This window comes from Pipra filicauda, unplaced genomic scaffold, assembly GCF_003945595.2.
Source record: "Pipra filicauda isolate LSUMZ 115617 unplaced genomic scaffold, ASM394559v2 scaffold36_size6622888_pilon, whole genome shotgun sequence".
Lineage (NCBI taxonomy): Eukaryota > Metazoa > Chordata > Aves > Passeriformes > Pipridae > Pipra > Pipra filicauda.
This window is the reverse complement of record NW_024104498.1, coordinates 3,480,385-3,495,757: the sequence shown is the minus strand read 5'-3', so window position 1 is coordinate 3,495,757 and position 15,373 is coordinate 3,480,385. Positions and strand designations below refer to the sequence as shown.

Here is a 15,373-nt window from a genome sequence, read left to right as displayed (position 1 = left end):
AGTAACTGACCATAAAGACCCAGTGAGGTGCTGTCTTTACAACTATGAATATGATTTTCCAATGTATGAACAAGAAAACAACCACTCGCTTCAACTAGAGACAAGTTACTACCTCTTTGAATGGTATTAGTTCAATGCATGAGATACTGGGAGAAGGGGATTAAACAGCAATCTGTAAGTAGCTCCTAAGGGAGAGAATAAATAACACTTCAGATTCTAGGAGGCAAAAAACCTTCTTAAAGCCAAAGTCTTTTTAAAATTAAAATAAGATTAATATTTTAGCAATATGAGTTTATTCTCTTCTATACTATTTACATTTAATATGTACACAAACACAGATTTAAAAGTACTTACCTTCAGCTCTAGTATTTATTTATATTCTAACCAGAGTTCCAAAATTCACACAGAAGATAATATTGACAATTTTTTGTTTTACTGAATTGTTGTTGGAGAACCTTAGTGCTTTGTTTTGTTTTTAAGACCTGATTGCAGTATCTGCTGGTTACAAGGCAATGTCAGTTTTATTTTATTACTTTAAAGAGCTCTCTGATACCATGTTTGCCAACAAAAACAAAGACAGAAGATACCACTAGTTTCAGGCTTGGCTTGAAGGCCACCTCCATATGTGCAAGTCATGGAAATTCCCTACTCAAAAGAAATAAAACATATCTCTTGGAAAAATGCCAGTTATGTTAAAAAGTCCACAACCTCTTTTGCCAAAGAGATCATTGCACCAGAGCATCTTTTTCACATGTATTAGAAGCTCGTGCAAAGGTCAAATAACAATTTGATCAAATTTTCCATTGGATGCACCAAACTGAAATCCTTGAGCCTTAACAGAATAATGTTCCTACCAATCTATCTTCTGAACTGTCTTTCAGCAATTCTGCAAACTCCAGGCACCCGAGGGATGCTTTACCCTGTTCTCCCAAGAATTAAAAAAAAAAAAAACAAAAACCAAACCAACAACAAAACTTTACTATTCCAGATAATTTAATCTCTGACTTCATGACTAAAGCTTCCTCATTGTTGCATCATCAGGTAGCAGCAGTTAGCTTGACCACACATCTGTATCACACACTGACAACATAATCTGTTTTATTACTCAACACCCAGAGCTCTACTCTTTGAGCAAACTCCCGGTCAGACTGAAGTCAATTAAACCACTACCACTCAAATTGCCCAGAATGTCAACACAGGTCTCCCCTTGAACCAATCAAGTGACTGAGTGATGACACTTCTGAAGACAAACTCTGCAGATGACCCACCTTGAAGGATGAGAAGTCATCAGGGGAAGTGGGGAAAAAACCCCCACAGTATTTACTCACTTTGGGAAGATGACAGTCATGAGCGCTGAGGCATAGCCTGGCTTGCACACTCCCTCAGAGAAATTTGCATACTTTGATGCCAATTCTGGAGGCCTGTGGAAAAACAAGTAGAGAATTAGGACTCTCCTGGCTACGAACTGGCTTTTGCAATCATCCAAGTTATTTTTCTCCTTATAGTTTTGCTGAAAAACAGCTGCAGGGAGTAACAGCAAACACAGCCCTTATTTATTTGTTGCACTACAGCATCACAGGAGAACAACAAACAAAGGAGAGGGGTAAAGATATCTGAAATACCACTAAATCACTAGTTTTGCTGAAAGATTTTTATACCTAGCAAGGTAAAGTTGATGGAAGAAAAATATCAATATATCATTCCAGACTTCAACCTTTTAAAAGGTAAAAACCATAAATGGCACTTTGCTTTAGCTATTTTTTTAAGTTATGATCAAAGTTAAAATTATAGAAAAGTATTATCTAGAAAACTACTTAGAAGATACCTTTCAAGCATTTGAAACAAAACTCCAAACAGTTCTGACAAGCTATCATCAAGGGATGAGCGCTTTCAGTATTTGGAAGAGATGACATTGCTGCTGCTTTGTTGTGTCTTAATTCAGCTTGGCTAGCGATTTTTGGGCCAAATTTAGAATCCTGGGGGTTTTTTTCATTCATTTTTTGTACAGGAACAAGATTAACAACTCAATAAAAGATATTTCAGTCCAGTGCATACTTTTACCATAGACCTACTGAGTGATCCGGAAAAAACATTTAATTTTATTTGTGTCCCTATTCACTACCTGTAACATTTTTACATTCATCCATTTTGTGAAAACATTAACAAGGGTTAAATTCACTTGTGTTTTCCAAGTAACATTAGAGGCCTTAATGTCAGCCACAGTATGAGAATTGTTAATATTCCTGCAAAGAAAAAAAAAAAAGCATTTACAGTTCCATGCTTGACATTCAGTGGAAGCCACAAGTGTCAACTACTGCAAAGACTCGATCAATAATACTGTATTTGCTACCCCATTCTGTTAGCAGTAGGCAAGTAATGAAAGGTTTTTTTCCTACAGGTCAACAGTAGGAGTCAAATGAAGATGACAGTACGGATCTGCAGAGTTGACCCACAAAAATAATTTTGAAGAACCCACTGCTATCACAACCTTGTTCTTTTCCAGGCATCATCAATATCACTTAACCAGCAAACTACTACCAAATGCACTGAGCATGGGTTCAGGGAGTTTCAAAATTACATATTGGAATGACAGTAACTCCATGCTGAACTGGTAGTAACTGTTTTTCCTGTACTGGTCCTGCATCACATCCCAGGAGGTCAGTAGCCAGTTCCGACTGGATGAACAACAGATGGACAGTTAATTTTACAACTAGATGCACACAGCACAAAACCTCCTATAGTTCTTAAACTAGAGGAGAATTCTCTATATTCACAGAACCCCTTCACTACTTTATATATACATATATACAGAACCTCTATAGTTCTTTAAGAATGGGATCTATTTCTGCTGAATGAAAATCTAAACCTTTAACATCCGGAAGAGAAAATAAACTGGAGAAAATAAACAGTCACTGTAAGTATTTGATGTCCTAAGACCTTTTCAGACAAAAAGCACCAGAAAAAGCTCAGGAACATGGATCCAATTCTAATTCTGCCACAGATATGCTGCATAGTTACTATCCAAACACATAATATTTTACTATCAAATGCCTCATCTGTAGGATGGCAGAACAATACATTTGGCCATTTACACTGACCATTACTTACAACAAAGTTTAGATATCTCTAAATACATTATACAGACATGGAGAGAGAGATGCAGGTGTAATATTATCTAGCACAACCCGAATCCACGAGTTTGGTTTTCATAGGTGATATTATAATACATTTCTCTAAATGTGAGATGAGAAAGCATCTGACATGTGAGCATCTAGAACTTTGAATCCCGAAGACTTGCACTTGAACAATTTGTGTTCTGACTCCAGTCAGGACCTCTTCAGGAATAGGCACAGCAAGGAAAGGCCTGTTGCTGACAAAACTGAGGGGGTTAGTGGTGATAAAATATACCCCCTTCTGACACAGTCAAAAGGGACAGCAGGATGTATGGATCACAGTTTGCTGCAGCACTTCAGATATGACCAAATGTGGGAAATCTTTATCGAGCAAGCCTAAGTGTTGCTGGAATTTTATTGTTTAGGCAACATACAGAAACGCCTAACACCAAAATCTTCAAAAACAAGTAGAAAGCAATTGGAATTTATCTGTAGCCACCACGGTAGTGAGTCATTGCTGGCAAACTCGTGTAACTATTTCAACAGCAGGCCTGTCTCAAATGACCTCAGTGGTCACACAAAATATCTTGTGCCACAAACACAGGCATTTTTCCCTTTACTGATTTAATGGCGCTTTCATTATAAAATTAAAATGTCACTCAGATGCCCATCACGGTGCTTCTGCAAAAGAATGGCAGGCTGGAACCCTCCCACATGTGAGCCACTGATGGGGGAGCTGCCAGTACAAACCCCACAAAGACACCCAGAGCTGCGAAAGCCCCAGGGCCGAGCTGTTAACATTTCTTGGATGTGATGAAGTTCATGATCCAAAGTGCCAGAGGCAGAACAGTTCTCTAAGCCAACTGTAGCTGCCATCTCATATCATTCAAATGTTTGCTCATCTCCTTTCTTGTAGCTGCATTTTGATTCAGCAGTCTACAGAAAACTAGAAAGGGGTACTCTGCATTTTAAATTGATCTGGGGACACACATTATTTGTGCAAATTCTTCGAAATACACACTGCACACTGTCATTGCCAGTGTGATCGTAATGATAAGTCCCTACTAGGTGTAACTCAGAGCAAATTTAGAGTAAGGGTGGATACAGCTTTGCTGTTTACCATTCTACTACCACAGGAAGCTATCCAAGATAACATCATTTTAGATACATATATTTGCTTTGTGGGTATTTCTTCAGCAAGAGTCACAGATCTTGCAGAGATTAGTCCTCCATAAATCAGGATGCAAAACATCCTGCATGAAGTATCCCATAGAGAACTACACATATTTCAAAAGAAATCCAACTTTGCAAAATCACAGTGTTAGTAGGCACATGGTCCTGTAATAGAAGAAGTGTACAGAACTGAGTGTACAAATAAGCATCACCTTTGTATTTGATGATAATGTACCTAACTCCACTTCCACATCTATTGCTGCCTCTTTGATGATGTTCCTTATTCCCAAACGGGAGATGCAGTGTAACTGAAAGCACATTCTGCAAAGGCCACCTGCCATGGTGCATGGCCTTAGAACAGTTTATATTTGATTCTTGTTCTTATGCTGCTTACAGCAGATGGGTCAAGAACTATGCACCAAAGCAAACAATATTAATTTCTTAGCGCTTTAGAAACCAGTAAATAGGTTCATCTCACTCGCCCCATTACTGTGCCCAGACTCCAAGGTGATCCCAAACACACGAGGCTTTCATGCTAAGCCAGACAGGACTATCATGACTGGTATGGCAGAAGGGTGAAAATCTCCCTTTACATCTTCCAGGTCCAGGCACATTATTCCAGGTTCTGATTCTCATGCTGGGCTGAGGTAGTTGAAGAGCCAGCGGAGACAGCAGAAGGAAGGTAATCAGATGACACTGTGGAGCCTCTAAATTTTGCTCAGATTTTGTGCAGGAAAAACCCAGTAAGATAAGAAATGTATCCAGAATAAATGAGAAAAACAAATCATAGTCAGTAACATCTGCAGTCTTTAAACAAGCATCTGAATAAGGGTGAAGTTAAAGGGAAGTAATTGGCTTATTCCACTACAGAGAAAATGCACTCTTCCTTTATTTTCTGCCTTTTCTCCTATGAGACTAGCACACATCCTGAATTCTTAAGATTTTCTGTCCTTCTCTACACTGTTATGTGGACATCAATCTTAACAAAATTTCACAATTTGGATAAGTTAAAAATCCAGCTGCTTTCAGAGGATTTAGAAAAAGTAACAAGATTTTTCCTTCAGCTTGCATTTGGCAGATGTGTGTCTTCTTTTAATCTCAAATATGAAAACGTCACCATAGTTAATTCCTTCACCATGTCTTGATCAGGGACAGCATGTCACCCTCATAAGACTGGAATCTAAATCCATTTAAAGAAAGAAATTAGTAACACAACCCAGTGTTTAGACTATTAAAAAAAATGGGCGCAACTAAGCTCGTGTAATTGAATATTACAAAATCTGCTTTAAGAGACAGATTTTGCTGCTGTGCCTTTCACATGGAATATAAATTGTGGATTGTAAAAACTGAAAAACTTCGTCTACTTGAGATCATCTTATTGGAGGACCGATGTCTCTTGCTGTTACTCTTGCACACAAATTGCATGTACTGAAACAAGGAAAAGGAGTTCTTTGACAATGGGCTCGCTAGGTTGATCCTTTACCTTTGGGTTTCTTTCTCTTTGGTTCAAAATAACCTGAGTCTTATGCCTACACAGCAACTCTACAAAGTGTATGTCGTGGTACGTGAAGAATGAATAGGAGATATGATGAGAACATGCAAAGAAAGGCACATAAAACATCATGAGGTATTAGGGAGCAAAAATGAAATAATATTATCAAGTAATTTGGCAGATCACTAAATCAAAGCAGTTAATGATGCTGAGACCCCGTATCTTCACCATGTGAAATCCAGGGCATTTTATTTTAGGTAGGGCTCCCTGGGCCAGATGTATCCACCACATACATTCATGGCTCAGCGTTGGCCAAAAGACAATTTTGTAGACTTCTGGAATAAAAATTTCAGTTTAGTTTCCCTCAAGCCCAAGGCTACATATCAATCAGCATATGACAAGCAACAGTTACGGGATTTGCTTCAAAATTGCAGGACTGCTCCAAAAAAGACACTAATGAAGACACAACCAGAGTGGCTACGGTGTGCATTTGTTTATATTTCAATTCATATCAAAGGGTTACAGATCTCTGAATAGGAATTGTTTTATACCTCACTTATAGCCTAATAAATAGACAGCTTCCAGTCCTCGATACTCTTTTTCATAATTGACAACAGCAGCAACCTTCACCTACAGGGTAATCAACCCCATACACCGGGAACAGCAAGGGACTGAAAAAATGCATTTGCACATCTGACTTTATAAGTAGAGTCATGATCATCACATCACTCAAGTGGAATCTCCTTGAGTGGAAGACACCCTAAACAGAAGATGAGCTGATGAAACCTCCCCTTGGTACATGGCTGGAGCTCAACAGGAGTACAGTGTGGGTTAGGGAACTCTGAAACAGAAGTATCAGAAACTCCAGTTGTAGCTCCTAGAAGTTTGCAAACTTGGGTTCAAAGAATTACACAGCTTGAGCATTCGATATTTGCTATTTTTTTAGTTCCAGCTGAGGAAAAACTCAACAAACAAAAGAAAGGAATGAGCAGATAGAAAGAAGAGGAAAAGCAAAATGCTTACACTGAAGGAGACAGGAAATGCATCTATAACACTATAGTCAGCAAAATAGATGTAAATATTTTCAAATGTTACTCCAGTATGTAAGCAAATTCTCCAAGGAGGTTGTATGACCAAATACAGTGAAAGATGGTCCAAGTCCCTGTTTCTAAAATGACACAATGAATGCTAAATACGCCCAGTTCTGCTTCTCCACCAAGATTTGTGGCTCCTGATGAAATTAATTTCTTAAGAGCAAAGATAATCAACACATACTTTCATTTATTTATTTGGACTACTCAAGAACAGCAGCTGAAGAAGATTAGATTATATTAAACTGGCCCAGGAAAACAAAAGTTTTAAAGACATTGCACCAAAACCCATGACCCACCTCCACAGCCCTGAATGAAGACCGAGGAAATTCAGGGTAGGCAGGGGGGGCACAGACACCTGCAGAGCACTAACTCTGCAATGCCATTCACCCTCTTGCTTCCTCACCAAGTTCCATTCCTGCTCTTTGCAGTAGTAGGAATTAGACCACTAGGCAAAAGAAGTGCTAATCAGCAGTGCTAAATACATAAAACAGCTATAAATGATTCCTCACTCAAGAAAGGATCTCTTAGAGTTCACAGGGACCAACAACCCTGCCTGGACCTTCTCAATTAATAGCCTTTTATCAACTCCTAAGAAAGTGCTGGGATCCTCATGGACAAAAGAATCAGAAGTTTCCAAGGCAGACAGTTTTCGCTTGTTTCTTTTAAATAAATAAACAAAACGCTGAGTTTATAAAACCAGATTCAAAGGATGGAGATAAAAAAAATCCAGCAGAAGTCCATGGCACATTCTGTATGTGACCTCATGCTACATACTCCTCCAAGATTGAGTAATATCCTTGATCTCCCCATCTCCTTTGGTTTCTATAAACTTTCCCCTTTTTTAAAAAAAATCTGTTTCAGTTACATCTTTCCTTTAAGACTAGTAGCACAGAGAAAAAGCAGAATTGTGTTCAAATAGACACAGATGAGGAGCAAAGACATGAGGAGCAAAGTCCATCTGCAAGCTTGTTTTCTTGTGTTTTTAAAGAAACATGGAAAGGAAAAAACAACTGGCTAAAATACCAATTGTTAGACTAAACAAAAAGCATGAAATACAGAATTCTTATTTTCACAGAAGGCAGCTGTTTACCAAAGGAAGAAAAAAATTACAAAGATGACCGCCCCTTGAGTTTTTGATAATTTACTAATCTTTGAACAAAAAACTCGTAACTTAATGGTGAAGTAACCAGCTGACAATAAACAAAATTCCTCTATGCATTAATGCTGAACTTTTATATGTTCTAGTTTCCATAGGTCCAAAATTACTGTTTTCCATCCTCAGTGGTAAGTATCAGCATTCTGGTTTTGCAGATAGGAGACAAGGATAACCTAGTGGAGAATAATCACATTTTTTTAGAGATGGGATGTGTTTTAGGACTCAGTAGTCAATAAAAACTCACTCAGCAGTCAGTTGGGATTCCTAGCTGAACTTCATTCTGAAGAATTTTCTAAAGAATGTCTAAATAAACTGTTTCTCAAAGTCAGAAATTATAGTGTTCCCTTATATTAGGACATGTAATTCTCAAAACTTGCAAAAACTAAATGCTGCAATTCTCTATTTAAACGCCTGTCAAAAACCACTGTTAGTGCAATGGCCATAAAAATGAGGCAATTAAAAGTGTGATAGGAAATAAAACACTCACCTATCACATCCATTTTTGGTCAAATGAAGGAATGCAGGAAGATAAATTGCGATGTCATAATTTTGTTGCTGTAAACCCTTAAGTCTTCATCACCAACCCTCATCTGTAACATCTACAAACAGGCAATGCTTCCTTTGGACAGGGAACAGGGTTTTTCTACTTGTAGTGAAATGAATTCAGCAGTGTAGGTCCAGGAGAGATAAACAAGTGACAAAGAGATGAGAATAAATAATTCAAGCCAATTCGAATCCAGGAATCCTCTGTTCAGACTAAAAGGAATCAGTACATCTGGAAACAAAGATACTCCCCCAAAGCCTAAAGCTGCAGGGGAAAAAAAAGATCAACTAAGAATTCCCGGAGCGCCATATCTAAAATTACAGTTTTATGTCTGTGGATAATACAGTTCACTAGATCTGAACACCCAAATCCAGTGCTTAGCAGTTTTAAATGCCAAATTAGAAAATCAGTTACATTAAGTAAGTTACACTAAATCACCAAACCTTCCTTCTGAGAAATGTAGTTCGTTTTATTGCAGAATGCACCAGGCTATGGAACACTTCATCTCAGGGAGACTCAAAGTGTTTAGCTGGGTGTGAGAGCACACTAGCACAGCAGAATATATGGAAAATATCAGCAGTGATTTATTATTTACTATTTCCCATATCACTGGAGCATCAAGCAAAATTATCCTAAAGACAGCAAAACAGACAAAAGGAAGCACTTCTTTCATATAACATGCAGATTTCTTTACATCAGCAGGTTAAAGATGCCAGATGTATCGATGGGATCAAAACTAAAAAGGTCTAACAGCATCCCCAACTTGGGAATACCAAAGCTTCCTCCCTTTGGAACCTGGAGAGTGACACTGCTTCAATAGTCACGCATTTTTCTCCTTCCCTAAACAATAGGGAGCATTTTCAGACAACACATAGGAGCAGGTGAATCTTTGGTCTGGCCATTTCTATTTTCTACAAAGGAAGTTCAAGCCTTACTGTTGCAGTAGCAGATCTACTGCACAGGCAGCTGGCACACCAAACCTTAGGGGAATAAATCCCACTTGGAAAAATCAGCTACCTGAGAGAAATGCAAATCTTTAACAAGAACTGTTCACAACATCCTGCCTTTTCAGTTTCTTCAGTGACTTTGCAGAGGTAAGGGTGATAAAGGCTGCCCTTTAAACTTTCTTTGGAAGGTCTGAACAGCCTGGGAAAAAATAACAATTAACTCCTCTAAAACAAGGAAAAAGACGACTTGACAAGGATGCTTCCCCCCAACCTCCCCAGGCTGGACTGAAAGTGAGAGGAAAAAACCACTGGTCAGTGAATAAATTGCTTTAGATGGTATGCAGAGGTGACCTCACAATTGGGGAATGTGGTTTAACAGTAGTTTTACAAAATGCTGTATATAGTCATGAGGCTTTGAATCTCTCTCACTCTTCTTTCTGAAGCAGTAGTCCAAAAAAACGCTGTCTTCACTGACCTATATTAGATACAGATGCCATGAATTCAGGCAGACAGCAATTAATCTAATAAGTACCACACTGAAGCCTTAAGAAGACGAAGGCTACATATTGGGAGGAAAAATGTTCCCTCCAGAAACCTTGCTGTAAATACAGAACATAACTCTGACCTGGAGGAACCCTTGCACACACTGTGACTGAAAGCACCCTCACAAAACTAACAAAAATCCAAACTGCTTTAGGGAAAATAAACAATAGCCAGAACCTTTAACAGTAAGAACAGCTGCAGAACCACTGAGATCAAAAAACCCTCCTGTTATCTCCATACATTGTTCTAGTGAATGCTATTTTGCTAAGATAACTGCTTTTTTATTTCTTTCTTCTTCACTTCAAAGAGCAGCTGCTTGCCTGAAAAGGCCATGGAACCAACATCCAAACTAGCACAGGTAACCACCATGAGTCAGGGAACTGAATAAAGTTTGTCTCAAAGAACTGTGAACAGCCCAATTAATCAGACCTTCCTTCATCTTGTATCACCTTCACTGAATCAGCCCTACATCAAAAACAGGTTATTTGTGGCTTTCCAAAAGAGAAAGAGAGAGAGAGACAGACAGACAAAGTGTTTTTTCCAAGATGTTTGGTGAACAGGCTAAAGGAGAGCTCCAGGGATGAGCAATAAAATAAGTTTCCCTTTTCAACAGGGTAAATCCTACCCTCTCCTCCTTGTTAATTCATCAAAATAGCAACACTTCACAAAATCACCTGAGCCTAAGTTTCATGATAATAAAATACAGCTCTGACTCCTGTACGGATCAGAGCCCCTGACTCAAACAGCCCAATGACACAACCACCTTTTGGGGATCTCTGCCTTCAGTGACGTAAAAAAGGATCACTAAAAGAGGATGAAAAGGGGCAGGAGGAAGGCACTCAACGTGTTGCAGCTGTACAGGACACTGCTCAGAGTTTTTCAGGTCTTCAAGATTAATCCTCTTAAAGAGCCAGGGGGAAGATATTTCTAAGCAAGATTTAAAAGGTCTGAAATCAATCAGAAGTATCCAAACACATTCAATATGCAAATCAAAAACACTGTTTGTTGGCTTTTCAGTTTATCCTTCTTTAACAAGTTGGAACAGATTGCATGGCAGACAAGGCAGAAACAACACATACATGTTCTGTCAGTTTTCTGTCCCTCCCTTTGTGGTCCTGATTCTCATTTCTCAGAGCAGGACTGGGGCTGCAGCTACTGTCAGGAGTAGCATTTCTGCCTGTTTTTATTTCTGCTGTGAACTGAGAAAGAATCACATGAGCTCCAGTGTAATGTTAGCAGAAAAAATATTTCATTAAAGTTAATCTAATTGCTTGGTTTTCTCAAAAGCAACTAGAGAAAACCTCATCTCAGCCTCATAATCTAATTCAAACATCCGTAACCTCAAAACCATCTTACAGCAACAGCTGCTACACAGCTCCTTCCCCAGTATGGCACATCAGACATAGCTGTAATTAACCTTCCTGCTGCAAAGTAGCCTTCATCATGTTTTGTTCACTGCAATGGGCATAACACACCACCACCTCTCCCACCAGTCCTTGTCAGGTCTGGGGTCCTTTTTCATGGCAGACTTCTCAAGGATGCTATCAGCAACATCATGCTTCCTGAAGGAAAAAGCATATTCTAAATTTATCAACCTAATAAAAACTTAGCTTGTCCTTCAGTCCTAGAACAGTTTTAAACAGTAGAATAAAGACTTACTGTCAAGTTTACCCTCTTAAAACTGGGAACAGAACAAGTAAAATAAAATACCCCTCTGGATTATATTTGACAGGGTTCCTTTGGCCTCTCCCACCCTGAGTTCCTCTAGCCTATCATCTCTGTAGAAAGCTAAGGATCACGATGTCCCAGCCTGGCAGATTTATTCTTTCAGCATAAATGAAATACTGTTTTCTTACCTAACAGATGCTAATCACAGCTGTTCAAAGTATGTCTTGGTTTTACTGTCCTTCCTCAGCACGCAAGAAGCCTGTACGTGTTTGTTCCACCAAACTCTTCCCTGCCTTGATGACCTACTACGTATTCTTAAAATGTCTGTATGGCTTTCTTGGCACAGGCTGACAGCAAAGCTCTGTTGTCTCTGGTCACATCGTAGCAATGCTGAAGACAAAGACAGAGGCAGACCAAGCAGAGTAAGTTGTCTCTTCCCATATACCCATTTACAAAACCTCCTCAGAGCCAGCTTATAAATCAGGGGCTGCCATAAGCTGACACCCGAGCTGTGTCTGGATATCATAGCAAGTGTGTCCTTCAGAGTACGTGACATGCTTCAGAGGCAGCCTCGATAAACAGGCTGCCTGTTTAAATGTCAGCCTGCTGGAATACCCTTGATTTCCATTCAACCATCAGATTGAGGTTTCCCCAAAACATTTCCAAGAGGAAACAAAAAGGAGTAGATTTCTCTTTGGAGGTGGAACATTGCCGGCCAGGCAGGTACAGAAGAGTTGATGCCTGGAGATCATGCTCCTACCTTTGGGATTTTCAGAGGCAGCTCTTGCATAAGTTTAACAATTTGCTCACAACTGCTTTGGTTCAAGACAGGCAGCAACAAATCACCTGTTTCCACAATGTGTGCTGGTGCTTTATTCATTATGAATGAATAATATAAAATAACATAAATAATATAAAAATAAATAATATAAAATATAATATAAAAAAATAAAATTATGAAAACCAGTGTTTTAACATAAATCCTTACCAAAACCTGCAATCCCTCAGAACATCTAGCAGTATTTCTAACTCTTTAACTGAAGTTTTGGGAATGATCAGTGCTTAGTTAGCCCAACCCATTCAATTTTCCTAAGCTATTCACGGAGCAAGAAAGTCTTTGTTGGAAGATATTCAGTAACTAGAAGCATAACAAGCTCACCAGTGCAGAAGGTGGCCAAAACTGAAATAATTTATCTCTGAGTTTTAGAACAGGTATCTGAAGGAAGAACATGAAGTGTGACTTTTTATGTGCTCTTCTCCCAAGAGGATAAAGCAACAGGAGAATCTCCGAGCCATTTATGAGCTATTAGATATTCCCTGAGTTGAGTTTTGCTACTAAAGGAAATTCAGCCTTTTATAAATGCAACAACTGTAAAAATTTTTGCTAAAACAACGGTAGAAACTTGTGAAGTTAATAAGTTGTAGCCATATCCACCCCAGGAAACAAATAACCATTTGTTAGTTTAGGTTAATGCTACTATGGTGAGAATTATAAGCAAAGCAAGCATTCCACCTTACAGGTACAGGGAAAAAAAGAACTGAGATTTCCCAGTTTTTGTACAACTAGTTTGACTAGTTAGAAGAACACAAAATATACAAATCCAGACCTAAGAGGAACATACCAAGAAAGAAATCAGTCTCACACAACAGGCACCTTCACAGACATTCACATGAAGAACAAGCCCATCTAAAAAAAGTGCTAATTTTTTAATATACACATTAATTCGAACTATATGTACTACTTTTTTTTTTCCTGTGGAAACTCATATTGGTCAATATGTTATTGTTCTCAGAATCAAAAATGGGTTGAAAAGCTTGTGAGTCATTCCCTTTTAAAATATGTGTACATCAACTTTCTGCCAAGGATATGGAGAACTCCTAGTGTTTGAAGATTTATTAATAATCTCTAGTAGTCCAAAAAGTCCTCTACTACTTCTTTAGAAATTCTTTCAAGAATGTTGTCCAGACATACCAATTCTAAAGCACACAAACTTAGGTGTCTACTGCTTGAAATGTTGTTGTTGCTACTAAGGAGATCACTTTTTCCCCCCCTCATCAAACAGAACAAAACCCTATGCACCTACTGCACAGTTCTACCTTTTCTATAAATACATTATCACTGCCTCCCCTTACAGTCTCGATAAAATTATATTTCCATGAACATTTCTTTCTTATGAAACCGAACTTTGGGGTCTAACAGTATAAAACTGCTCTAAACAATGCCCAGCCATTCATATTTCTTCCTTTTCCCACATGGTTTGGTTCATAATTACTTCCAGCTTCAGGAAACTGGCCCTATTAAAGGCACCAAACAAAGTTTTGTAATGAATCAGTTCTATCTAAGCTGCCAGTGATTGTGAGTTCTACAGTCTTTATCTTCTTCATCAACTGAGACTGTGTCTAACACAGGAATCCCAAAGCTACATAACAAAGACTCACATGAGAAGTCCTTATGAGAATACCAAAGGATCAAAATTGAAACAAACTGAACTGAACTAAGAAGAGCAAAACAAAAACAGGGATGGCAGTTACATCTCACCCAAATGTGTGAGGTTTGATGGATGAACAACAAACAGCCAGGTAACTGAATTGCTACAAATAGCTACAGTTCATTTTCTTAAATATTTCAAGTGCTCAAACAATTAGTACAGAACGGAAGAGATTAGGTAGAAGGAGATAAATTAAAAGTCTGAAATGAAAGAGAAATAAATAACCAATTGCCAGGAAAATACCAATGTAATAAAGCATGCTAAGCCTTGAAATAATCTTGCAGAAAAAGCATCAGGACACCTTTGGTTGTGATAGTCAGAATCCTTCCACTTAGCCCATGAGAGACACTCTTATCCTGCCTGGGCAGGAAGGGACATCATTGGGACTTCTTGCTTCGTTTCATTTTTCCTCCCTTCAGGATTGCAGGAATACAAGGAGAAAAATGGAAAAAAAAAAAAAAAAACAGGGCAGAAAGAAATCCCACAGCAGCAGGCATTGGGAAAGTCCAGCATTCCAACACGTTTATTGCTTATTTTTACAGTGTTTAATGGCAAAGTACCACACATAGACACAAACAATTTCAAAGCAACCTCCCAGCCTAGAAAGAAAATGAGGGGAAGGGGCTCTGTTTCAGTTCTTCATCACTGAAGCTCTGAAGTAAAGAAATTTCAACAAACATAAGTAACCCAATCTGTGTGTTTCCCTAGCCCAAGTTCCCTCCATTTTTATGGTCTTTCAAAGTCTAGATCAAGTTTCATTTGAGTTTGCAGGGTGAAGGTTGTTATTTCTGGCTTTTCTCCCCCCTCTCCAAAGCCTCAATTTCTTTGTATTTCCTTTTAAAACAAAGTTGAAATCATCACGAATATTCAAAAAAATCTTTGTTGCACCTCCCAAATCTACTCTATAATAATGAAGAAACATGTAAATACACAGAATCACAAAACATCCTGCAAAACACAGAGTCCACTGGAAAAAAATATTCCTAATTAAGTACTGCCTAAAAATTCCCAAAGTACACAATATAAAATATATACCATATAGTTAATATAGTGTACTTATATAATATGTTAGTATCACGTTATTGTGGTCAACAATATTGATCTCATAGCCATTTTTCTAATTGAGAGGAGCAGTAATTTTTTTTTGCCTTTTT

The 15,373-nt window shown here is 38.4% G+C and overlaps 1 protein-coding gene across 7 annotated transcripts in view; it reads right to left on the bottom strand.

Moving 5' to 3' along the window:
- The window catches only part of ST3GAL3 (ST3 beta-galactoside alpha-2,3-sialyltransferase 3), a 177,597-nt gene that overhangs the window by 108,059 nt on the left and 54,165 nt on the right, over positions 1–15,373 (bottom strand). For all 7 annotated transcript variants that reach the window (XM_039384713.1, XM_039384714.1, XM_027747196.2 and 4 more), the window contains one exon: positions 1,329–1,421. In XM_039384713.1, the coding sequence (XP_039240647.1) occupies positions 1,329–1,421 (93 nt within the window). The remainder of the gene's footprint in view (positions 1–1,328; positions 1,422–15,373) is intronic.